The 24,791-nt window shown below is 39.6% G+C and overlaps 1 protein-coding gene across 2 annotated transcripts; it reads right to left on the bottom strand.

The window, feature by feature from the left end:
* Window positions 1-649: 649 nt before the first annotated feature.
* Window positions 650-16,243, bottom strand: CSDE1 (cold shock domain containing E1). Of its 2 annotated transcripts, XM_026077153.1 has the most exons (20): window positions 16,065-16,240; window positions 14,068-14,266; window positions 13,218-13,327; window positions 12,765-12,857; window positions 12,137-12,234; window positions 11,873-11,954; window positions 11,393-11,521; window positions 11,057-11,182; window positions 9,699-9,911; window positions 7,621-7,761; window positions 7,364-7,522; window positions 6,636-6,743; window positions 5,643-5,818; window positions 5,461-5,465; window positions 5,092-5,199; window positions 4,244-4,363; window positions 3,787-3,965; window positions 2,546-2,709; window positions 1,482-1,614; window positions 650-850 (listed from the first exon to the last, which is right to left on the bottom strand). In XM_026077153.1, exons 1-20 carry the CDS (start codon window positions 16,227-16,229, stop codon window positions 803-805), a joined length of 2,556 nt encoding a protein of 851 aa, XP_025932938.1. In that variant the 5' UTR covers window positions 16,230-16,240; the 3' UTR covers window positions 650-802. The 2 variants fall into 2 exon arrangements, with proteins under 2 accessions (XP_025932938.1, XP_025932939.1); XM_026077154.1 differs by lacking the exon at window positions 12,765-12,857 and having other exon boundaries at window positions 16,065-16,243.
* Window positions 16,244-24,791: the final 8,548 nt, after the last annotated feature.

Here is a 24,791-nt window from a genome sequence, read left to right as displayed (position 1 = left end):
AAAGAGTATTCACTTCAGGCACAACTTTTTTAAATTTAAATCAGTAAAAGAAACTGGGTTTAGAAGCTGCAGTGTTCTAAGCAGCAGCAGATTTGTGCATTGTTTTAAATATATTTAAATTACCACACTGATGGCACACCTCAGCCTTATGAAATTCTGCACTGCATGTTTCAGAATGCTACAAAAATAGGTCTACCCTGGAAAGAGACTTTCATTGAGCTCTAACAGAAAATTGCTGGCTAAAGGACTCAAATGAAATATGAAAACAGTGTAACATTTGGCCACCAACTTAAGTTATCTGAACATTCATACAGATTTTTATATTAAGTTGAACATATTCCACCCTCATGTGGTCCTCAGAATTTGAGCAGAGTGAGCAGAAAGTGAGCCTTCCACGCGAAGGCAGAAGATAATGCAATTGAGCGCTAAGGCATAGTAAAACCTTGGCCAAAATAACAAAGATAAAGCATATGTAATTGTAGTGCAGAATTCCATAAGGTCTACCAGAGTAGAGCTGTCTATAATGTTTACTCACATAGGCAATGTAGATTTGCAGTTACCAGTTGCGTTAAATGCACCATTCAAAACAAGCTTCTAAAATGTGATACTATAAGGCGCCACCTTAAGTTCTCCAGGATGCAACTGTGCATAATTTTAAAATGGTTTCATAAATTTATTTTAAACATAACATGAGAAGGTGTTAAAACTGATGTAATAGCTTCTTAGAATTTGGAAGGGATGAATTCAGTACCCTTCACCAGCCCCCATCACTCAGTCGTACTTCAGGTATGGGTTTTGTGAATCAGTCTATAACACCAGCCTGGCGAATCTTTCTCTCTGCACCAAATCCCTGCAGATAAGAGGGGGGGGGGGAAAAAAAAAAAAAAAAAAAAAAAGAGAGAGACGACTTTTAGCTCCAGGGATCATGCTTTTAAGCAAAACTTGTTTTGTTCCAATGAGGTACAGCATGAGCACATTTTTAATTAGCTGCATTTGTTTCCAGAAACAGATAAAGTAGCAAAAAGGCAACCATGGGGATTCTGTGTTTGCTCTTAACAGTCCTAGACACCTCACGGTTTCCAGACACTGTCATCTTCTGTATTTCAAGTGGTGACAGGACTTCATGTGAAAGGCAAGTTTAGATACAGAAATTTCACTTATTTCTGAAAGGGGCATCAAATGGGCTTTAGAAGGAAAAAACAAACCAAGATACTTGTTATGGGCAGAATGCAACTAACAATTGGTTGCTTTTATCCATTGTGCTCTTGTGAAACTGCAGCATACGTTATTGACACTGAGGGTATAACGGTCCTTACCTTCTGACTAAAGTAATCTAGTCTCACACTGCAGGGGATTAGTTCACTAAGAAATGGACACCATGTTTCAAACAGTTTAAGACTTCCAACAGAGGAAGCAACGTTACATTATCTAAGCCAAAATGCAAACTGCAGTTCTGCAAGCTAGTCTTTTATCTTATGTACCTTTGAGTTATCCGGCCCCCTGGGCTGACGAAGAACTGTTAGACGAGGAGCATTGGCATCATCCAGATTAATGCTCTTTAAACGATTGACAAGTCTATCAGGACGTGGAGCAGCAACAGCCTTAGCGCCTTCACTGTAACAGAGTTAACCACACAGACCAGTGAGGACTTTCCAGAGATGATGTAAGCTACCTAATTTATAGTCACGTTCCCTACTAAGGCATTAGCATAGTTCGAAATTGGACCTTCTGGAAGACACCACAGATGTCTGCCTTACAACCATAACTGTAAACACCGGATTCTGAAATAATAGTAGCTCAAAACAGTATTCTCCAGTTACTACTAATGTGTGCATGACACTTCCTGCATTTGTTCCCTTTGATTGAACCAGTAAAAGGCTCAGGCTGTGCTGTTATGCGCTGGAAACTCACATCTCTGAAAACAATGATAACAGATTCTTGAAAGCAAAATTAAGCATTAGCACTTCCATGGCCACAGGACAAGATTTCAAGCTTAAGCAAAATACACATTTTGAAGAAAACCACACTGCTTAGAAGTAGCTCAAAAGTACAAACTACTTGTCATCCCAAACAAGTGGTATGCCAAATAAGAAAAAAAGAGTGCCTGACACTGTTTTTCTGTTTAAAATGAAAGATAGATGCTTTCTAGAAAACAGGTGGAAGCACTATGCATGATGCAGAAATTGCCAGAGAGGCCACTAACTACCTACAGTACACTTAGTTTTCATATCATTTCTTAATTTCCAAGTAGAAAACTGTGCCAAGTCTCTACTATGTAGAATTTAAGAACAGATTTAAAAAATAAAATAATAATAATAATAAAAAAAAACACTATGCAATTAAGAAAAGCTGAGTCTTGCTGCTGTGCTGTGCTGGCCACCCCACAAGTGCTGGCCGTGTTCTCAGGTGAAAGATTCTCACTGAAGCCAGCCAAAATTCAGAGTTCCACTTCTAGGAAGAGCTAGTTTCAGTTTAGAAGCCACATGCATGCTATTACTGATGTAGAAGTTAGTGTGCCAGATTAAGTTTAATTCCAAATCCTCACCAGACACGCCACACATTACAGGCACTGCATTTCCCTGTGCGCTGGTTCAGGATTACTGAGAACTCCACTTCATCCCCAGCCTGTAGTTCCACACCATCCTGAACTTCTTTGACATGGAAGAAGAGCTTTTTGCTGTCACCCACTTCATAGTTAATGAAACCAAACTGAAAACAACACACCACATAGTTATTTCTTTCACCTTTATCCAAGCAGATATAGTGACATACACGTTATTGCAGTTAAAAAAAAAAAAAAAAAAAAAAAAAAAAAAAAAAAAAAAAAAAAAAAAAAAAAAAAAAAAAAAAAAAAAAAAAAAAAAAAAAAAAAAAACCAACCACACCCACCCACAACACTTTGAAGAGTAAATGGAGTTTCTATACCAACAACAACATTCTGGCTGGAAACGATACTCCTGGATGTTTAGCCATCTATCAGGTTTCTAAAGCCAAGTCTACAGAACAAGTTCTAAAATCTGACAAGCGCAGGCAGTAGTATTAAACTGAGAAAACCACTGCTGCATGTCTTTTTCTAAGACCCCATCTCAAAAGTTAGATAGAAGAAACCATTCCATTGTTTTGTCTGCATCACTGGTATAAAAGGTCAGTTACTTCTGTTTACTGTTTTACTCTTATATAAGGCAATATCCAGCAAAACCCATCTAGCCTCTCCCTAAATGACTAGAGCTTAGGGTTGCAAAATAATTATAAAAATAAAATGCATTCACAGCACCTAATTCTCTAAATATTTTGCATTGCAAGTAACTAGGACAGTGACCACCCGTCATATTTCAGATGGACTGTAATCACCAACTGCTTAATGCTGCGAAGAAGCTTCTTCCAGTAGCAGAGCATGCAAGTTTTCTTTTTTGTCTTAAACACACTTTTACTTAAATGCCCTACTCAGCAGTAACTAGCTAGATCAATTCTTAGAACATCCCAGAACAGGACAAAGTAGCTCCTCAGAATCAATCACAAAAGGAACTGCTGCTCAGTAGTACTGATTTATCAGCACCAAAGCTGTAGTTCACTTTTACTGAAACCACACTATGCAGATTCACATAAATCAGTATGTGGGTTACACAAAACTCATTCTCTAGAACAAGAGCATAAAGCAGTCATAGCTTGTGCACAACTGAAGCTTCTTAGATTGAGCACTGAACTGGGTTCTCATCTGCTCTATGCCAACTCAAACAGTTACTTCTGATTAACATTCATCTTGTCTTCATAGTGGTATTCACTCACCTGATCTTTCACACATTCCACTGTGGCTCTGCGGAAAGGTGTGATGTTAACAGCCATTGTCTGCCCATTTTGACCAAGAACACAGAGCTGGAATTTTACTGTCTCTCCCTTTTGCAGACAGTCACCTTTGTTCGCCATTCCAACAATTCCAAATGGATAAACCTCTCCTTTCATCTCACCTGGAGGGGAGGAGGTGGGAAAACAAGAGAGAATTAAGAGTTTTTTTTGTTTTTTTTTTAAACTGAGAACATTTAAAATTTATTTTCAATACTAGAAACGATACTTTTACTGTCAGTAACATAGTGTAAATATAATCCTTAGCATTTCTATTTACAGTTCATTAAATTACTAATCTTATTCTGAATCTGAAAAGGGAACATGTAAATTTATCTTAACTATACAACTGTATTTACTACCATCATTAAAGCAAGCATCACGTATAGGTGACAAATCTTACCATCCTCCATGACTTCAATCATGCCCTGGTATTCAGTCTGTGTGGGATCTACACTCCGCAAAGGACGAATTACTTTACCAGAGTAAACAGTTGGATCAGCTTCTTCAGTGATCCCATTCACTGAAAAGAAAGAGAGACAGAAATGAAAGCACAGAATGTTCTAGTCATACTTTTTGTTTTAAAGCAGAGTAAAAAGTACATCAGTATCAGCCAGAAGCCTATAGTTTGCACTGCAAGACATCTAGGACAGTGCACTCTGTCACCCAGGAAAACTGGAACAGCTCTAATTCAGTAATATTTAGCGAAAGCTTTTCTAGTCAACACAAGGGGCGAAAAAAATGGTACCTTCCAATGGAACTAAAGGCCTTGGAACATGAAAGGCAAATCATTTTCATTCGCTACCACTGCATTCCCAATTCCTGGATCATTTTAATCATTGATATCCTTTAAGCTTGTCATTTCTTTCTTAAGGCCCTAATACCCACAACCTGCAATTCCTCTTGAAACCTTCCTTCTGTGAAGGACACCACAGCTACTACAATTATTAAATTAGGTAGTTTTGTCACAAGATCTCTCCCTTTAATTAAAGGGGACAGAGTACGGTAAAGGCCCAGAGAGTTGCTACTGTCTACAGGATTGTTGTTCTGCACAGGTTTGTTCTTTGGTAACACAGGAAACAGCTTTCAGGAAACTTGTTACTGAGATTAGTGCTTAGTGGGCTTAACTAACAACCACATTAGGCATCCTCCTTTTGCTCTGAACTCCAACTGTAAAGAGATCATTAACAGACTTTACCATGAGCACCTTCAAAGACTATTTTAAGGAGAAATTACCAGGTACAGTCTTACCTGCATGCGTTTTGTTCACCTTTTCTGCACTAACTTTGTTTCCTTTGCCTTTTGACAAGCTGTGCACAACCGTGTCTCCAAGTTCCAGGCTCTCAATATCACCACAGTCTTCATTTAAAAAAAAAAAAAAAAAAAAAAAAAAGAATTAGGAGTAACTTCCTTTTAGTTACATGACAACAATAATGCTCATGCAACAGTAATGCTTTAACATGTAAACAGGATGATTAGAACCCACCTAACTGGCTTGGCACCCTGCATTTTTAAGAAATCCCCATCTGAGAAAGTGAAACCTTTCAAATATACAGTTCTCAAACTGTATTTCTTAGCCTAGAACAAAGCTTTCATCCAGAGGCCCAGAACACCAAGAACACTCACTCTAATAGAAAAACCTGAACCAGTCCAGCAGAGATAAGTAATGGACCTGAGACACCTGAGTCTATAAATGTGTGAAGTCTAAAGGGTTAACAGTCACCTCTACATAAGAGAAATAAAAAGAACACGAAAACACACTAGACAACAAGAGGGAGAGAAAATGAGAGTGACTGGTTCACCTGTAATGAAAAAAGATCTCCTTATCATGATTGGCTGTTTCAATAAATCCAAAGTTATCTTTCAGGGCTGCCACATATCCCAAAAGCCTCTTAGAACTATAGTTGCGTCCAAGCATTCTGACAGAAACAGCTGTTTGCAGACCAGTTCTTTTCACTTCACAAACGCTGAACTCAACCTGTTAGAGATGCAGACCATTAATGGGGGGGGGAAGCCACCCCCCATCCCCCCCCACACACCCAAACAACTCATTTTAAAGCTGTATAGCTCTAATCAATAACTAGGTTCTCCAGAAAAGTCTTATTCTAGCCACCAGTCTCCCAGAAACATGTCAAGTCTTTTGACATTTACTACATTCCAAAGAGTGGCAGAGTGACACCAATGACACCTAGAAGGGCAAGTCATCCCCTAGGACTCAGATTCTTTGGCCCACTAAATACAGCCTATCTTCATGTGATTAACCTCTTTGTACACTTTTCCTTATCACCAGTGGCCCACAGTGAGCATGAACCTAGTTTTGGATTTTTAAAACAGTAATTAATGCTTCCATAGCATGGCTCCTGAACACTAACAGTTTTTGGGTTGCCCTTCCAGATCTCTCAGCACCTTCGCCTTCCTTTGCCTCTCAAGCTATTTCACTCATTGAAGATGTTCTCCATCTTCAAAAGCCATCTCAAGGCCTTTATGCTAATCTCTTGAATATTCATCCAAGTGGAGCTACAACTTCAGGACAAGAATTTCTCATTTAAATCATCACTTCCATAGGAAGACACTACTTTCATGTATGTCTCAACATGTTTTAGGATATTTTCTACATAGCTAAGAAAAATAAAGCCACTCAAGCTTAGGACAGAAGAAATAGGTGGCATTACGCAGACACCTTGTCCTTCATTTCTTCTGAAGGAGAAAACAAATGCAACAACAAGGCAAAGAGAAGCTCACATCTGGCAATGCACAGAAAAAATATTTCCCAATGATATACTTAGTTATATTGCCTTATCTCCTATCTGGGGATTAGCAGATCCTTCCACATCCTTGGCCTGGTAAGGAATGGTCAATTTTACTCCACAGTCGTCATAAACGATTATTCCATCCTCAGCTTCCTAAAGACAAGGCATCAGGATTTAGCAATTGGCTTCTTATTTGTAAGTAAAAGAAGTTTACTACATACAATCCAAGCATCACTCAGAGTCACAGAGGGTTTTCAGTAACTGCTCTGCAACTGGTTTAAAAAGCAACAAAGCAATCAACTCAAAGCAAGCAGACTAACAAACACAAGCTTTAAGTGATACATTAAAAAAAAAAAAAAAGAGCTTTTTCCCTACACAATATTTTTAAAGTGAAGAAAGTACCACTATTTCAAGTATTTATTGGAAGTTCAAGTATTTGTCAGAGTTTAAAGAGGCATGAAACCTCCTCTAGCCCTAGAAATTTCATTTCAGCTAACTAAAGCATCTTCTGCAGTAGGAGGTAGAAAGAAGTTTCCCATTAAGGTCCTGGAAATTATCCTCAATAGCAGCATCATTACAAAGCAGCAACCATACTTTTATTATCTTGTTTCACACAAGTTAGTTTTAATGACTTCTGTCATTAGCTATTCAATGTATTTCACATTTATATAGATAAGCAGTACTTCAAAAAGTTGAATTAGAGATTTTAAAGCAGCCTCAATGTCCAAAACAAGAAATACAAAACAGCTACTTCACAATAGCACCAGCATTACCTTCTCTTTGCCTTTATTTGGGCTAGTGGCTTTGGCTGGAGTGGCTTCTTTGTCTATAGTGCCCACAAAACGGTGATCTGATTGGGTGTGAAAAGAAACCGTGCCCTTTGGAAGTTTTTTAATCCTTATAGCATGATTTCTTTGAGCAGATAGCATATCCTGAAAAACAAGATTGACCAGATTTTAGGCAGATGACAAGCTATTTTTTTTTTAATTTTAAATGAAAATTTAGTTTGCAAATAGATTAACTCACTTACAGGGACCACAGTAAACTCTACTTCATCAGAAATATGGAGCTGGTTTCCGTCCATAATTTCACTGAAGTGAAAGAACATGCGAGCATCCCGATCAACACATTTAATGAAGCCAAAGCCATCTCTCATTGCTGCAATCACACCCTGAGAATAGACAGGTGGATAATAACAGCTTTATTAGAAGTATGCAACATCTCCCTGCAGTAAGATACAACTGTGAAACATGTAATAATTTCATAAGGTTCAGGACCTGTATTCAAATGACAACATTTCTTGGTATATGAAATATGTTTCCTTGCAAACTGTAGCGCTAACACCTATGGTCAACCTGAAATGCAAACCAAATCCTACTTACCTAGTTTCACAACTGAATCTCTTATGAGTAGTGAAGTAAGTGGAAAAGATAAGTTGAAGCCATTAGCAAGAACTACAGTTAAAAAAAAAAAATGACATCACTACTACACATAAAAAATTTATCTTGAAAGGGGTGCTGCTACAAGTACATGCATTATCTATACCAGTACATGATTCATTTATATACGCATACTTGCGAGAAATATTCAAGAATCAATTAAAAAAACAGATCAAGAATGGTGATCTGATGGAAGCTTAAGACAGCAGACTTTCAGACAAATTGAATTCAAAAGCTTCCTTTCAAAGAGGTTTGTTAAAGCGAGACTCACATCCACGGGCATGTATTACAATGAGTTAGGTTTAGTATTTTAGTAGCCTTCCTGATAACTACTAAAAATGGAATGCTGAAGGATAAGCAGAATATAACATGCCCTATTAAGTATCAAAAATCCTTTTCTCGCCCTCGCCTTGTTAAAAAAGGCTCCATGAGCTTGCTTAAAGGAGTTCGTGACTCAAATTAGGAAGTTCTCTCCATACTAAAGCTTAAACACTGTTTAGACAGATTTTATTTATTTTAATACAAGAGCAGCACCAGACTTCTGATAAAGATGTTGGTTTGGATCATTAATTCAGATATAGTAATGCCTGAACTGCTAGTTATAGCAACTTATGGAATAATGTGTGCATTTACGTAACACTTTCTGCTTTAGCAGATAAAACAGAATAAAAAAGTAAACCATCTATCTGTATGGAATATTTAAACAGGATACTGAATATTTGGGAAATCATGAATGAGTGCAGACTATCATCCATGTAATATAGTAAACAGAAAAAGTAGTTTACAGCAAGATATCACAAGTCAGTTTTTTCTTCTTACTCTTCTGCCCTTTTAAACTTCAGTTATTATCAATCTGACAAATTCAAAGAAGAGAACTTTTATAAACAGAAGTGAAAGCAAGTTTTTTCTTAGTCATGAAATTAATTCAATCTTTGTTTTATAAACACTCGTATTCATAATAAAGTGTACCACTGCTAATAACACTCAATTAATTCTTCCTGTGTTCTCTACAGGAATCAAAGATACGCTTTTATACTGGTCACCACATCCATCTTAGCCCCTGTACTCCACAGGGCTTTTTCCACGTGACAGAATGCAGCTCTTTACCAGCCTTCTGCTGGATCCTTAAGCAGAGGGGGAGAGATTGTCCAAAGAACATGAAGACCAAAATCCAAAAGCTACATGCAACACCTTTTCCAATTCTTGATCTTTTCACTACTTCAACTAGAGTTGCCCCAGTTTCTTACAGTTTTCCTAAGAAATGAGTAGTTACCTATTTAGATTAAGGCCATGCAGATTTTTAACTAATAGTTCAAGACTGTGTTACTTCTGTGTCCACAATAATTCAGCTAGCAATCCACTCCAAGAGGGACAATTAAGGTCTACTTTCTACTGTGATTTCATTTTATCAGTAGTTAACCTTTTCTCTTTTAAATGAAAGAGGCAGAGTATAAATTCTGGATTTTCTACTATTGAAGAACATTGTTTGAAGAAGACATCCGAGGATTTCATTTCAGAAAAGGTGAAAGTCACTACCATGATATTTACATTAAGTTACTGTTAAAGACAATTCCAGCCCCCCATGTACCACCTTCATTTCACCTCAAGAATAACAGTAATAAAAACTACTCTTTTTAAAAAAAAATATTATCTAAAAATAGATACTTGCCATTTCTCTAGTTTCATTTGTAAACTGGAAAGTATTGGGAAGAACCTCAATATTGGTGGCTCGTTCCAGTTTGTCACGTCTGTCTGTTGAAATATTGAATCGAACGTGGTCACTTTCCAGCAAGGTCACCTTGGATTTTGTATCTTTGTCTCCAAACGGAAGTTCTTTAGGAATCACAAAGTCGACTTTGATGCGGCCAGGTAATGGGTCATTCTAGTAGCCAGGCAGTAAAATACAAAAACAAAACAAAAACACACACATGACCAACAGTTAGTTTATCTACAAGGCTCAGCATTCAGAGCTTTAAACGAGCACTTGTGAAAACACTTGCTTAGCAGCATGGCCTCACTTATACATTTGGGAAAGGAAGACACCGAGTTGAAGTGACACTCCTAGACTATAATGTCATAGTCAGAACTTAATTTGGTTTCTATCTATGTATCAAATTCAGCAGTTCCCAGGATATCAGTTTCAACATCATCACAGACAAAACACTTGGTGGAAATACTAATGCTGGCAGAAGAAAGAAGTACTGGACAACACCAAATGTCTGCTGGACTCGGACCACTGTGCTTTTTTTCCTACCACTACTAGTTTGAAATTTACTGTCCACAGCCAAATCTGAAATGTTTTTAGCACCAAATGTGTATTGCCAGAAAAAATAAAAAAATCAGTTTCAAGAACTAAGCTTATAACCATACTTACAACACTTCTAAAGGCAGAGTCTTTCCTGTTAAGTGTTAAAAAAAAGCAAAGAAAAAAACCACACACACACAAAAAAACCACACACCACACACTCCTCCCCAAAGCAGGAGCCAACACAGCAATACAGGCTGTCCCGCAGTAAATAGTGTAAACAGAAGCATTTCTCTTCACGCTTTCCTCAAAGCCAAATATTAAAGTTGAAATTATGCCTCAGTCAAGAACCTCATTACCTCTTAACGCTTACAGGAATCTAAATCAGTCTTACTCCAGCAAATACTTTCTCCCCTTTTCACTGTACTTTTGTCTTAAGAAAAAACAAAACAAAAACAAAAAACACACACACACAAAAACTCAAAATATGTTAAAACAACTCACTTTAGAGGTACCTGAAAGATTAAAAAAAATGACAAACCAACGTACCATTACCCTGTATTACCCTAATTCTTGCCTCTTTAACCTTTAGAAAAATTACATAAATTACATATTGTGACTGCTATCCATGGTTGTTACAGTTAAGTCCAAGCTTACTCTTTTGCTGTGAAGTGATGCTTACACACAGACTGTTACAGGAAAAGGGGACCATTTTTACTATTTGACCGGAATTCTTGCTAGTCAATACAACATTTCAAGCCTCAGCAAATACTGAAATTCACCTGATTTTTGCTGGGTACTTTTGGAATTACTTTGGTTACAGTTCCTTCAAAATGTTCAATGCTGATGTCTTCAAAAATGACAGTTCCTTGAGGCAGCAGTCTTACATCTGTTGCAACTTCTTTACCCTAAAAGCATAAAGTCAGTCAAATACTCACAGACAAGAGGTAAGTTAACATATATTTTCCAAAGAACCTCCTCCCCCTTTTTTGCAAGTGAATTTGGAAAAATATATATATATTTTATATATTTTTTTTAGAGAGAGAGAGAGAGAGAGCGCGCGCTGTCCAGTTGTGCTCTAGAACCTTGTCTTCAGTTTTTACTGGATTTCGTCTTACATTTCTGTCTTTGATTGTAAACTCCACATCATCACCAGGCTGTAAGGCTTCTAGGTCACCTTTAAATTCACTATAGTGAAAGAATATCTCCTTCACGACATCACCCCTCTCAATAAATCCAAAGGCTTCCTAAGAACAGAACAAAGTGTTTAAGAAATTGCCAGATAACTTAACATACCAAGACAAAATTTTACAGTTACTAGTAAGCACAATAGAAGACCAAGCCAAACACATACTGCAATTTAAAGAGTACATACACACAGCTACCATACAAACACATTATGGAAATACATAATACTGCCTTTGTTAAGAAGAATATTAGTATCAAAGATTAGCTCATTTAAACTGTTTCACCCAGTTTACACCCACAGCTCCAAACTCTTAATGGCTCTTAATAATCTGAATTTACTACTTGGAACATCACCTTTCTAGAAAACATTTTATCTTCAAATGCAATATTAAAGCTAAAGCATCACTTACTTTCATGGCACAGACTACTCCTTGACAGCGGGCTTGTTTCTTTTTTAAGAGCATAATGTTACGAGCACTTACAGCACCAGTACTAGAGGGGAAAAAAAAGTAGACAGAGCAAACCTGATAAACAACTGAAAACTGGAGCCAAAATTAAGATTGTTTTCATATGTCATTTCAAAAGCGTTTCAGTTCTTGGAACAGGCTCGAAATGCTGCCTGATCACTGCCTGACCAGATAAAGTATGAAGTTAGAAAGGCAATACCAACTTACTGTTTGTTTGTATCAATTACAAAATTAATTTTATCTCCAGTTTCCAGCTGTACATTTCCTTCAACATCCTCCGGTGTGTAAGTCAGGTAAAATACCTCCTGTAAATTAATGTTGACAAATATTACTCTATTTGCAAAATAAGCTCTTTTCAAAGATTAACACAATTTTGCTTACTAACAGTATCTGATATCAAAGAAATAAATTTAGTTGAAAATAGAAACTGATAGAATACTGCATGCAAAAAAACATTCATTCTTTCATTGTGCTGTTTTGATGAGTCCCTAATAAGCAACTCAAGTTGAAAGTTTTGTACATGGCCATCTTTAAATGTCAATTTCTAAAGGTTAAAAGTTCAGAATAAAAATGCGTTACATAACCTAGCTTCATTACCTTTTACAAAAAAACAACTATTTATCTCTACATTAAGTTCTCCATAGATATGGGCAAGCAAGCTGTCAAATTAACATTTGTTTGTAGTAATTACTGAAGTTTGCATTTTTACATAAGAACTACAACTTTTAATTAAATTGCATTGTCATTTGTCTACATTAAATTGCGCCAATTTTTTTGGTTTATAGACCACACTGATGGATCAGTCAAGAGTTAAAGGAAAATGCGTGAGCTTTACCCCATTACGTTCGTAGCATACACTCCCTGTTGGACTCTGACCCGGGGCAGCTGGAGATTTACTCTCTAAATTGTGAGGAACAGCGCACACAACCTACCAGTCACAAAAAAAATCCATTGCTAGTCATTTCAGGAGCAGCATTGTGCCATACAAAAATTTCAATATGCCCTACTATACACTCAGGGACGCACTTCAAATGTAACAAAATGGGATGCCATGCTGCAAAGTTTTAAACAGAGACTACCTGTTGACTGCGAGAACTGTTTATAGTCAAATAAAAGCTTAAACTGAACCTCTGAATTTTTGCCAGAATGAGAAAGATATATCTCAGTATGGCTGAACACTCTATGCATTTAATAGGCATGCTAAATGCATCTGCCAAATGCATCTGCCTTTTTGTACTGAATAAAGTATAGAAATTGTACATAGAAAGTAGGCATCACAGCCACTAACTTGTCCATTTATTCGTTCTTCAGGTAGTATTTCTGGTTTTATCTTCACCAATTTAACAGCGATGGGTTTTCCAGTTCGGCGATCAGAAGACACTTCAAACTCAACATCATCTACAAGACAATCAAACATGATAATGACATCACAGCCATAAGTTGTGTTTTAAAAATAAATAATAATTATAAAAAAACCCACTAACACTGACATTTGATAATTTGCTGTTTGTACCCAAAAAACAAAGAAAAACTCAGATGTCTTTGTTACTGAGAAAGAGTACTTTGCAGATTTCTCTCGCTATTCTACTTATTTGTTCCTACTGCTACTGAACTGGTCTCATGTAATGGCTTGCCCCGTTCAAGATTCCTTTCAAGATTCTGCCCCCTCCCCCCCCACCCCCACTCACTGAAAAAGCTCAGACCAGGTAATATATGCCATTAAACAGTTTATAACCTTCATTGCCACATTATTTAGCAGCATGAAGAAGGATCATCCCCCTCCTGAAAAAACAAACAGCTATCTTCAAACTAATTCTAAAAAATTGAGAGAAAATACTGAGTTTGTGAGGTATGTTATGCTATTGCCTAAGCACCTGAATCTATCTTCAGTTATACAAATTTGACCTAACACTGCACTTTTTCCAGAATGGCTGCAAGCAGTATTAACACAAGTGGCAAAAAGCTTAAGCGTTGGTAAGGTCAGTCATTGGGAGTGCTAGATTATTAATTCAATTGTCTTTTTAGCCTCTCAGAAGCAAGCACATGCATTTGTCAATGCTATAAGGTGCAAGAATTCTACAGCAAGTGAAAAGATTGGTCTTGACTCAGCCAAGAAGCTCGGCAAGTTGCCCGATTACCTCCTACTTTGAGCTCCTGTAAGTTGCCATTATACTGTGAACAGTGGAAGAACAGTCTAGCTTGCCGTTCTGAACACTGAATAAATCCATAAGAGGTCAGCAGTTTTTCTATAACCCCAGTCTCACGCAGCGCTGCCGAAGTACCATTGGGGTACCCGTTGTGTCCATTGTTGTGGAGAAGGTTTGGATCAAAGCTCATCTATTTAAAAGGGGGGGGGGGGAAAACACAGATCAATAAAATAAGTTTCTTTTCTTCATCCCCACATGGCAGGATGAGAATAACAAACACAAAGAGCCTGTGGACGTTACTGTAACAAGTAAACTCTGATTATTTTTGTAATAAAATAAGAATTCCAAAACAGCTAGGCTTTTGTAAAACTGTTATCCTTAAAATTTAGACAGACAACATACTTACAAAATAGGCCAAAAAAACCCCAAAGAGTGAAATAAAGCTTGCTTAGACCAAGACAAACTTCTGACTTATGATGCAACAGTTATGAACCAACAGTACTAAGCCTGCAAAGCTTGTTTCCTAGTTTGACTCTTTAGACTTTCAAACTAAAAAGCGAGTTCTAAGGATTTTTGCATTTTTGCACAGATATGGAATTAATACCCAGAACTAAAATTCAAACTAACATTTCTGCAGTATAAGGCTCCTTATACTACTACTAACACTAACCCTAAGTAGTATAAGGTTACTAGGGTAGTATAAGGGTAGCCTTATACTACTTATACTACTGGAGAGACTGAGAAAACTTGATTTCAGCTTTAACTTTTTTCAGTTCAATGCTGTTTTCAAATCAACTGTAAATTAGCTTTTATCTATATCATCTGTTTTTCTTTTCAAGGCACAGACACAGCTTGTAGAGATTTAGAAATCCTTTTACAAACACATTGGCTTTTTGATATGCAAAAAAGGTTTCATTTTTAAAATCAGCTATTTCCATTTACAGGTTAGCAATTAAAATCAGTTAAAATACATTACACCACATCAAACACTGCAATTCAAGAAAGACTATTCAAGACAAAAAACAGAAACAGCCAACATGCATCTTGGAATACAGTTTCAAAGGGTTTTACTTGCTGCAGTATTTTGGAAACATAATGAGACTATGTCTGTTCTGTTTTGTTGTCACATCAAGCAGAAAAGATTCAAAATTAGTCAACATTACATTTAGCAGAGATAAAAGGCTCCTGAGCAACTTGTAAAAACAGTATGCTTTTTACTGTAATACAGGCATCTAGCTTCTCAACTTATTAAAATGTATAGTTAAAGCATGCCCCATTATGCTGTTTGGCAACCAGTTTAACAACGATCCCAAAGAGCACAGCAAACCACTTGCTGTCAATTTTTTTTAAACAAAAAATTACAAGTTTCCTGCTAAGGGAAACTGACAACATTAATAAAAAAAATTACAAGAAATAAGGATAGACAGAGTTTTGACCTCCATGAGAAACAAAGCAAAGCATCAGTCCTCACACCACTGTACACAACAACTTCTCAGCAGGAGTTAGCCTGCAACCATTAACCCTAAATGGGATGGNGAGGGGGAGTTTAACAGTGGTAAAACATATTGGTATTTGTTAGGGGTAAAACTGTGAACCATAACACGTGCTATTTCATTTTTTTTCCTGGAACATTTCCACCTTTGTGTTACGGTTTACATTTTATTTCATTAGACTTTCAAGGGAACAGTGCATTGCACCAAAGTGCATTTTGGTACAAGTGGCATTGACACTCATTCCGCAGGGGGGAAGTGATATTTTTAGGTGAGAATTCTTAAAACAGGTTTTTCTTTTTTTTTTTTGGGGGGGGGGGGGGGGAAGAGAAGGTATTTCATAATTACTCAGGAAGGACTGAATGCTTCACACTTGTTGAAAAAGTGTAGATATTAAGAATGTTAAAAAGTGAGAGCATATTTACAAGGTAACCAACCCTATGACTCCCCATGCTACTGAAACATGTGACAGATGTGCAAATCGCTGCCCTGACTTACAGATCTCTGATAGAGGGGAGTCCTCTTCTGTTTTTTAGACCCAGATGAGGTAGATGTAGATGAAGAGAAAGATAAAGGAAGAGAAGGTGGGGGAGCTGCAGGAGGGGGGAGAGGATCTGATGACACAGTAAAATGGTTCTCCATCTCATACAGCTGCGATAACATAGTACAGTGTTATAACTAGTCAGTCGTTACAAAGCACAACTTTAAAAACATCCAAGTCCTTGTTAACTATCCCAAATCTTTTAAGAAACTCAGTGAACCAGTAAATCTGTTATAATTTCTGCATTAAACACCCATTACTTCCTTGTTTCACACCTCATTTTTCTTTCCACTCTTAGAATCAGTCACAGTAGTATAGCCAAGTGTTGCACAAAAGCTGTAAGTCTTAATGGGAAGATATACCAGCAGCAAAGATGTGCACACATACACCTCTGATGCAGAAACAGTTGCAGAGACTAAACATGTTCTGTTCATCTAAGCTATAAGAGAAACTACTAAACAATTCAGAGTCTTTTTCATTATTATGCTTCCTCCCACACACTATAAGCTCTTGCAAGAAAGGACTTACTACCTACCTTTGCCTCTCGTACTTAAAAAGAAAGGCAGAAAAAGTGAAACAGAAGAGTCAGTTACTAGTTCATTAAAATTATACATTAGTACCTTCACAAAACCAACGCAGGTCTCAGCATGGTTCCCTGAACACAAATACTTAGTGTATCAATTTGTACTTAATATTAGCACCGTCACATATGCAGTTGTCCAAACTTGCAAGTCCCAAGTCTAGCAATATGTGATGCCATATAGCAGTTCTTTTATGTGAGCAGGTAAGTTGAAAGAGTTACATACAGGATAACCCAACTCTCTAGGAAGGCCCAAGACTTTTGTTTCCTCTCTGATTTCATTGTTAGCTTTCCATGCCTTACGAGTTTCCCTGTGTCAAGAAGGGCAGAGAAAAGGTGAGACCAAACTCTAACATGTATAAACACCTGAAGATCCTCAATAGGCGATGAGCACCTTTTTGCATTGCATCTCTGTGGCAACTTCCAGAGGACCTGCAACCTAAAACCAACTTAAGTTGCTACTGTTTTAATTGTTATCTGCTTTGCATAGCACAGTGTACAATAATTTTGCTACCAGCTTTAGAAATGTGTATGTTCAGCCACATTTGGCAGTGCCAAAAAGCTTTATGGGAATGAAAATACTCTATTTCAACACAGAATCATAGCACCAGTGCAAAAAAAATTACAAGCTGGCAGTTTACAGATATCAAGAAAAATATAATTCCTACATGGACAGCTGCTTCACAGCTAAGTTAAGCATAAATTTTTTTGTCACCATAGTCAAACTGATAGCCTCCACACCATCATGGAATTAAGTAATGCACTGCATTACATAAGAGCTTGATCTTCTACAACAAAATAAATGAATAGATAAATGCAGAAATTTTATCTGCTAGAGTGACATGAAAAGCCACAGCATACACACAAGCATAATTACTCCATCTCTTATCTATTCTGCATTCTTATTCTACAGTTACTAAGACTCAAGTTTTGGGATACCCTACAAACCTGATCAAACTGGTATAAATCAATACTCTTACATGTTATAAAATACTAACGTGTCAGAAAATATAGCAAACTATAAAGTCATGAGCTGTTAGAGACCCCTGGAGGACTCTAGCCTATAGTCCTGCTCAAAGCAGAACTTTTGCTAGTAAATCAGGGCAGCAATGGTTTTGTCTAGCTGAGTCGTGAAGACCTCCAAGGAGAGGTTCCACAACCTCTCTTGGTAGTCTGTTCCAGTGCTGTGATATCCTCCCAAAGAAGTTTTTCATAATGCCTAGCCTAAACTGTTAGAGGGTCAAAGGTCACACATTGCTTTTTTTTTTTTTTTAAAGAATGGATTATATTTAAAGGACACAAATATTTTCTTGAAATATCTAACAAAAATGGCAATAAACAAAGCTGGGAAGAGTTACAGATTAGGTCCTCTCAGCATAATGGTCTAAAATTCAAGGAGGGAGAAAAAAAAAAAAAAGGACAAAAAAAAATCTTGTGCTATAAGCAGAGGTCACTCCATATATGAATTCTTATCTTTTGAAGATAAACCCTAGGATACTCCATGTATGAAATGCCCTTGTGGGAAGGCAACAACTGAAGTGTTTGATTTTAAGCCAATCCAGATTTTGAAACTCTCTTCAAAAACAAATTGGTCCTGTAAACAGGATGGCTGGGGGAAGGGAGCATGATGCATCACCTATTTCCAGGTGAGTAACAGGCAAAACGATTAACCCATTCTGAAAGCTCTTATCAGTGTGGCAAATACCTTTTGTGAGTTATTGACAAAATGGCCTCTTAATACCCCTGAAGCAAGACAAGTACACAAACACACACACCCCTGCCACACTGGCAAGGACATTAAGTAACAGATTGCTACTAAAGGTGCATTGGTTACAGAAAACAACAAAAATCTGCAAAAAGTTAAGTTCAGAATAGCCTAAACTAGGGTTAGAAAACCACATTGCTGTAATCTCTTGCTCAAAGGCAAGACATGCATTAAAAGCTCTCAATGCATCATCGCATGAGCAGTCTGGGGCTAGAGCACAAAGAACACCTCATCTATCAGCTAAAGCCTGACAAATTCAGCGCAACCAGAGATATACTTCTCAGGGTAGCACTAAAATTTCATGTAGGGGGAAAAGATAGGGCATGATAATTTCAACAGCCTTTCCAGATGCTTGCCACATTCCTGTACCTGTTCAAACTTAACGTTATAACAGAGCATAAGAAAAATCAAACACAATAATTCTGTCAATTTGTATGTATTACTTACTAAGAGTATTGTCACAAAACTGTACTTTAAAAAAACTTCTAGTAGAAGGTTGCAGCATATTAATGTATGGAAACACCATTTGGTTGGACCTACAACATAACAGCTACATACTGGAACACAATTACTACCTGGCTGTGCTGTCCACTGCCAAAAGTTGACCTTTAACACAGCTGACCTGCCAGTTTACAAGAGTAAAAGCTATGAACTCCACCAGTGTAAGTACATGGGGGTGGGGGGAACCACACACCTGTGCAAAGAAAATTTAAAGATGACTAAACATGTTACATGAACTGATTGAAATAGTATCAGCTTTGGAAAAAACCGTGATTGGAATCACAACCCTACTGTCCATTACTAATAGAAACATTAGTAATGAACACCACTCTAGGGAAATAAAACAATTACTGTTAAATAGAATTAGAACCATACCACAGTTGCTATTATCTCATCATCTTACAAACAAACCAGCGTAACAGCGGAGAACTTCTGTTAAGAACTTGGTTCCTAATAAGTCTGGGAGCATATACAGCTCTTTATACAGTGCACGCACTAACCTCGCAGTAATATTCAATTATTGCACTTTCAGTAGTATTAGCCGATTCTTCTGTTTCACACGTTTCAGAGGATGAAGACTGCAATTATTAAAAAAAAAAAAAGGGGGGGGGAAGGAAAAAAAATAGCAAGAGAAAGTGATCTATCAAGCTAATAAAGAATACAAGTGCTGCTGCCCTAGGCAGTTTTATACAGCACTGGAGAAAACAAAGACTACTAGCAGCGTTGGGACGTGCTCTTCTGAAGCTGTTGAGTAGGCACAAACTTCTTGTTTCAGATCAAGCGTTGTGTCTTCAGTGTAAGTTTCCTCTTCTTTGGTCTTGTGTTGTTGTTACGATGTGGTATGTTCCTTTCCTGATCTGAACTTGAAGCAGCAGTTTCAGGTGGTAAATTCTGTTCTGTTACACTTCATACTGGAGAGGGAGAAAAGACATATACACTAATTATAACTTTAAAAGAAGGTTTATTATACATCAGTATGAGTTGTTCCTACCACCAGATACACTGCGTCCACCTTAATACTGAAGATTTGATCCACGCTAGGAAAGACTACCTCACAGATGTACTTTGGCATTCCCTTTTTCAGTTCTGGTCTCCCAAGAAGCTCTATCTCTAAGCCAGTGATATGTTTCCAACTTCAACCTCTTCAGATGCAGTTATGCATTCCAGGAAAGGTCCCAGTTCGTACAATTAAAAAGAGCAACTTCAATAGCATAATTTAATAATTTATTTTAACAGTTTAACGCAAATCTTAGTCCTCCTATTGATACTATCAACACCTTTACACATATTCTGTCTCACAATTTAATTAACAAGTGCTTGCACAAATCTTCAGTATAGCAATACAGTGAGGGGGAAGAAAAATAGAATTTCCTGACAATTTTTATGTTTTAAAAGATAAGTCAAGGATTAACAATAACCTAAAGCACCTTTGGTTTCGCCCCAAAATAAACAGGCTTCTTGATAACGCCTAGAGATGTTGTATACTTGCTTCTACAAAGACAACATGCACACAGGCATAGCATGGAAAATAATCAGTGTCATTCTCTGGCCTTTTTAAAGATTTGTTTGCAAAGTGTTGATAACATACAGATAGCACATGCATAAGTAACACAGAAGCCTAGCTATAAGTATAGATAACACAGAAGCCACTCTGCAACAGCGAGTAGCTAATACTTCTCTCCCAAAATTTTCCAGTATTGCTTTGTATTTTCACAAGAAAGTGGTTTAGATAAGCTCCCACCTGGTACCTAAAATTGAAAGTTTATAGAATCAGAAAGGAAGGGTTTCTTTTAAAAATTAAAATCAAGCTTTACATTGAGTCTGATGTTTATTCAATAACGTGGGGGAGGGGGGGAATGGAGATTTTTATGGCCAGAAGCTGCTAGGAAACAAAACAGCTGTGAATCTACAGATAAACTAGAATGCTAGATAGCAGTCTAAAGGCATAAAGCATCTAAGCATATAACTCTTGTCCAACACCTTCCACAGGACCACACCAAACAAGCAGAGATACAGACAAAGCCTGCTTTCCAACTTCAGTGGGAAAGTGAATTCCACAATTTACAGTGAGTTTTGAGCTCTCTTTAGTGAGCCAAAAGCCCAAACTGCCCACTTGAAAAAGAAGGAACTTAAGTGATTAAAACCTGAATGCAGGGATAGTTAAACACTCATCACAGTGAAAATGCTGACTGCTGCCAAATGCTACAAATAAGAACTTAGCCCCAAACGATGGAGGGCTGTATGCAAACTGATCACCCAGTTTTCACATGAGTTAATCTTTCAGTGACTTCTCATCCATGTCAAATATATTCCTTTCGTCACCACTCAGAACACCTTTGGGTTGCCCTCATCCAGTTTCTCACTTAGCCTCATTTGTTTATGTGCAGTGGTCTGACAAGAAAATGCATTTCAACCCAAAGGCTGAGTTTGTGTGTCTTTGAGCTGCAACCTTTTTCATACACATGGTTTGTTTTCACACCAGTACCTTTCCTTTCCTTAACATTAAGCCATATCAGCAAAACAAGTCCACATCTCTCTATATAATTGATGTTACCAAAAAAAAAAAAAAAAAAACAACTAATTTGGTAATGTTTCCTAAAATACTCCTATAAAGCTATATTTTCCACAGTGAAGAATTCTGATGAACATGTTCTTCTTTTCATGACCAGATCAGAAAAGGATAAAGTTAACAAGCAAGTCTATCAAATGTCTGTTTTAACCACAGCTGGCTTAACAATTATCAACACAGTCTAAGAAACATTAAAGGTTGCCTACATACAGCATTTCCCAGAAACAACACACATGAATTCAGCTTGCTTTCTTCTTTCCCCTTCCCCATACCAAACAAATCTGGTATTAGATATTTACAATGAAAGAGTCAATTATAAAAAATATATATATACACACACACACACCAAAAAACTCAAAGCTATCACAAAAATACATGGACCACTAGATTTTTCACACACCTCCTCATAAGATACAGGCAACCCTTATCACAATCTTTTTTAGAATAGTATCATGTTTTGGACAGCATTTCATATCACAAATGAGCTGCCCCTCCCAAGAAGTTCAAGAGGAACGAAGCAGGCACACACTGTATCACAGGAATGGCACAGAGACATTTAGAGTCTTTTATTCAAGTATTTGCCTCATCTAATCAGACTAAGATGATCAGAACTCTACTGGAACTGTAACATACATCACACTACATATTTTCTTTTGCTGGCCACGGGACACATTACATTTTCAAAGACATAATCGAGACATCTCTTCTGCCCAAAGATGCCTAAAGCTAATTTAATCAGATAATGGAATAAAGCATAAGCTTTCACCTTAAAAGCTAGTTTGAGCTGATAACATGATCAGTTTACTACCCTCGTCGTTAAAAAAAAAAAAAAGGTGGGGGTGTCAAGCAAGCATAACTCAAGTAAAATCAATGTGCATCTGCCTCAAATTCTTTACTTTTTAATTCAGCTACTATAAATAATCCTCCAAATGGTAAACAGCCTGAACAGCTGCCCAGCCTCCAAGTCACACTGGTCTCTCCGCATTTGTATATTTACAGCTGAAAGGATTAATGCAAAGACAGCGAAGAGAGAAAGCTACAAAAGTCCTGTTCCTAAAGTCCTACAAGCCTGGAATTCATTAAATAATGACTAGTTGTCACATAAGCATGTTTTCTGCTTGAAACCACCTACACAGCCTATTGGAAGAACCTGTCAAACTACAGCCACTTTTCTGTTTCTCATTTTCTTCAAAAGAGCAGGTATGCAATTGGGAGAATATGTATTTTACCTAACTAAAACATGTGTTTCTAGAATTAGCCATCTTCTACACAATTCAGCAAAGATCAAACACTATTTTCAGCATGGACAACACAGCTATAAAATGATATCTGGAGACTAACTTACTCCACATCTTTTCAGAGAAACCTCTTGAATATCAGAAAGAATACTAACTCTTGAACACCCCGATCAAAACGTGACAGCAATGAGATCAGCTGTCAACATTCGCTGGATTGGGTAAGTCACTTTTAGGTCAAAAAACGCAGCTACAGAAAAATCGCTATAAACTTGCACGGACATCTGCCTAACGCATAGACGCATTTAGAATCAGCAATGAATGCAAACAGCAAAAACAAAGGAGCGCTTTCTTTTAAGAGGTTAGCGGTCGGGAAGAGCCCAGCGTTCGTTGTCAATCCAGACAACAGAGAACCAGGCCCGAACAGACGGGGCCACCCGAAGGGGCCTGCGGCGCAGCCAGCGCCGAGCGTCCGGGCGCTGCCCGCCGCGGGAGCTCAGCGCAGCGGAGCAGGTCCTGCGCACTGCGCTGCCGCAAAATGGTGGCTGCGGCGCAAGCGGCGCCGAGGGGCGGCGCCAGGACCCCAGCCCGGCGCAGACCGCGCGCCGCCGCCCGCGCTGTGACAGCGGGAACGGGCCGCGCCGCGCTCGGCTGCTTCCCGGCCCAAGGGAAGGGCAGGCGCCGAGGAGGGAGGCGCCGCCCGCCGCCTTCCTCGCACGCTAAGGGGGGCGATGGCGGCCGCTCCCCCGCACACAAAGGGATGGGGGCCTCGTCCCCGCGACGGGCGGGGCTGCGCGCGGGGCATGCCGGGAGCCGCGGTCCACCCAGCCTCCCCCGCCCGCCCGTCACCCAACTCCGGCTCCGCGAGCCCCCGCGCCCCATCCTCGCACGGCGCCTGCCGGGACCCGTAGTCCCCTCGGCACGGTCGCCGGCAAGGCCGGCGCCTCTCAGCCTGCAGGCCCCAGCAAGCCCCGCGGCCGAGCGGGCCGCGCGGCACGCCGGGAAAGCGAGTTCCGGCGCCACTCCGGCCCCGCCTACGCTGACGGGCGGGACTCCAGCTCCCAAGAGCCCCTGCGGCAGGGCGTCCGCCCGCGGGACCCCGGGAAACGTAGTCCGCACGCCGCGACGGCCGAGCAACCCACAACCACCAGTATTCCCTCCCCAGGAGCAGCGGCCTACCAGGCCGGTGCCCCCCCCCTCCCCCGACCACCCGACCGCCACACCCCGCGCAGCCGTGGAAAGCAGATAGGCAGCTTACCCCACCGAGGCCGCTGAAACAACAGGTACGAGGGATACAGATTCGGAGGCTCCCTCTCCCTCTGCTACCGCCTTCTAAGGACCCCTAACACACTCTAGTGTGCGCGGGCGCCGTCTCCACAGCGACGGACGTCCTTGCCGCCCGCCACGAACCGTACTCACCCCAACAGCTCAGCGCCCCCGCTCCAGCGCCGCCATGAGCAGCACGGCACAGCACGTAGGAATAAATCCCGGCCTCTCGCGAGAGCCTCGGGGTGGAGCCGCGCGTGCGCCGGGATGCCGCCGTGGGGTGCACAGCGCGCATGCGCGCCTGGCGGTTGGCCAATGGAGCGGCGGACGCGTGCAGGCGCCCCGCCCAAGCTCTGAGAGGCCGAGCGCCGCGTGCCCAGCGGGCGCCGCCGGCCCGCCCCGCGCCGCCGCGCGAGCAGAGCCGTTACTGCCACCGCGCGGGGCGTTGCGGGGCGGCACCGACCCCCCGCCCCTCCCCCCACGCCCCTGAGGCGGCGCCGCAGCCGCACAATGGCCGCGCTCATCCTCTCCGGCAGGCCGAGAGCGCCGGGGAGCCCTGCTCCTCGTGGCTGAAAACGGGCTAGAGGGAAGCATGGCCTCTGGGGCAGGGAGGGGCATTTCTGCCTCGTCCCTTTCCCCAGCGAGATGAAGCAACATAGGGAGATGCTTTGCACTTGGATTTCAAGTACAGAAGCAGTAGCATTTTCTACAGTGAAGTGTTCAACTTTCAGCATGAGTGGACTAGGTTCTTCTGAAAATCCTCAAGAG

The sequence above is a fragment of the Apteryx rowi genome, unplaced genomic scaffold (assembly GCF_003343035.1).
Source record: "Apteryx rowi isolate R43461 unplaced genomic scaffold, aptRow1 scaffold_45, whole genome shotgun sequence".
In the NCBI taxonomy this organism is placed as follows: Eukaryota; Metazoa; Chordata; class Aves; order Apterygiformes; family Apterygidae; genus Apteryx; species Apteryx rowi.
This window is presented reverse-complemented; position numbering and strand designations above follow the sequence as displayed.

What these genes read in the sequence shown, in the direction of transcription:
- CSDE1 (XM_026077153.1), bottom strand. Translation starts at nt 16,229, where the DNA reads ATGTTATCGCAGCTGTATGAGATGGAGAACCATTTTACTGTGTCATCA. An exon ending in ACAGGAGCTCAAAGTAGGAG is followed by an intron (nt 13,328 to 14,067) that starts GTAATCGGGCAA and finishes ATTGTCTTGTAG; the next exon opens with ATGATGTTGAGTTTGAAGTG. An exon ending in TTACAATCAAAGACAGAAAT is followed by an intron (nt 11,183 to 11,392) that starts GTAAGACGAAAT and finishes TTATGCTTTTAG; the next exon opens with GGTAAAGAAGTTGCAACAGA.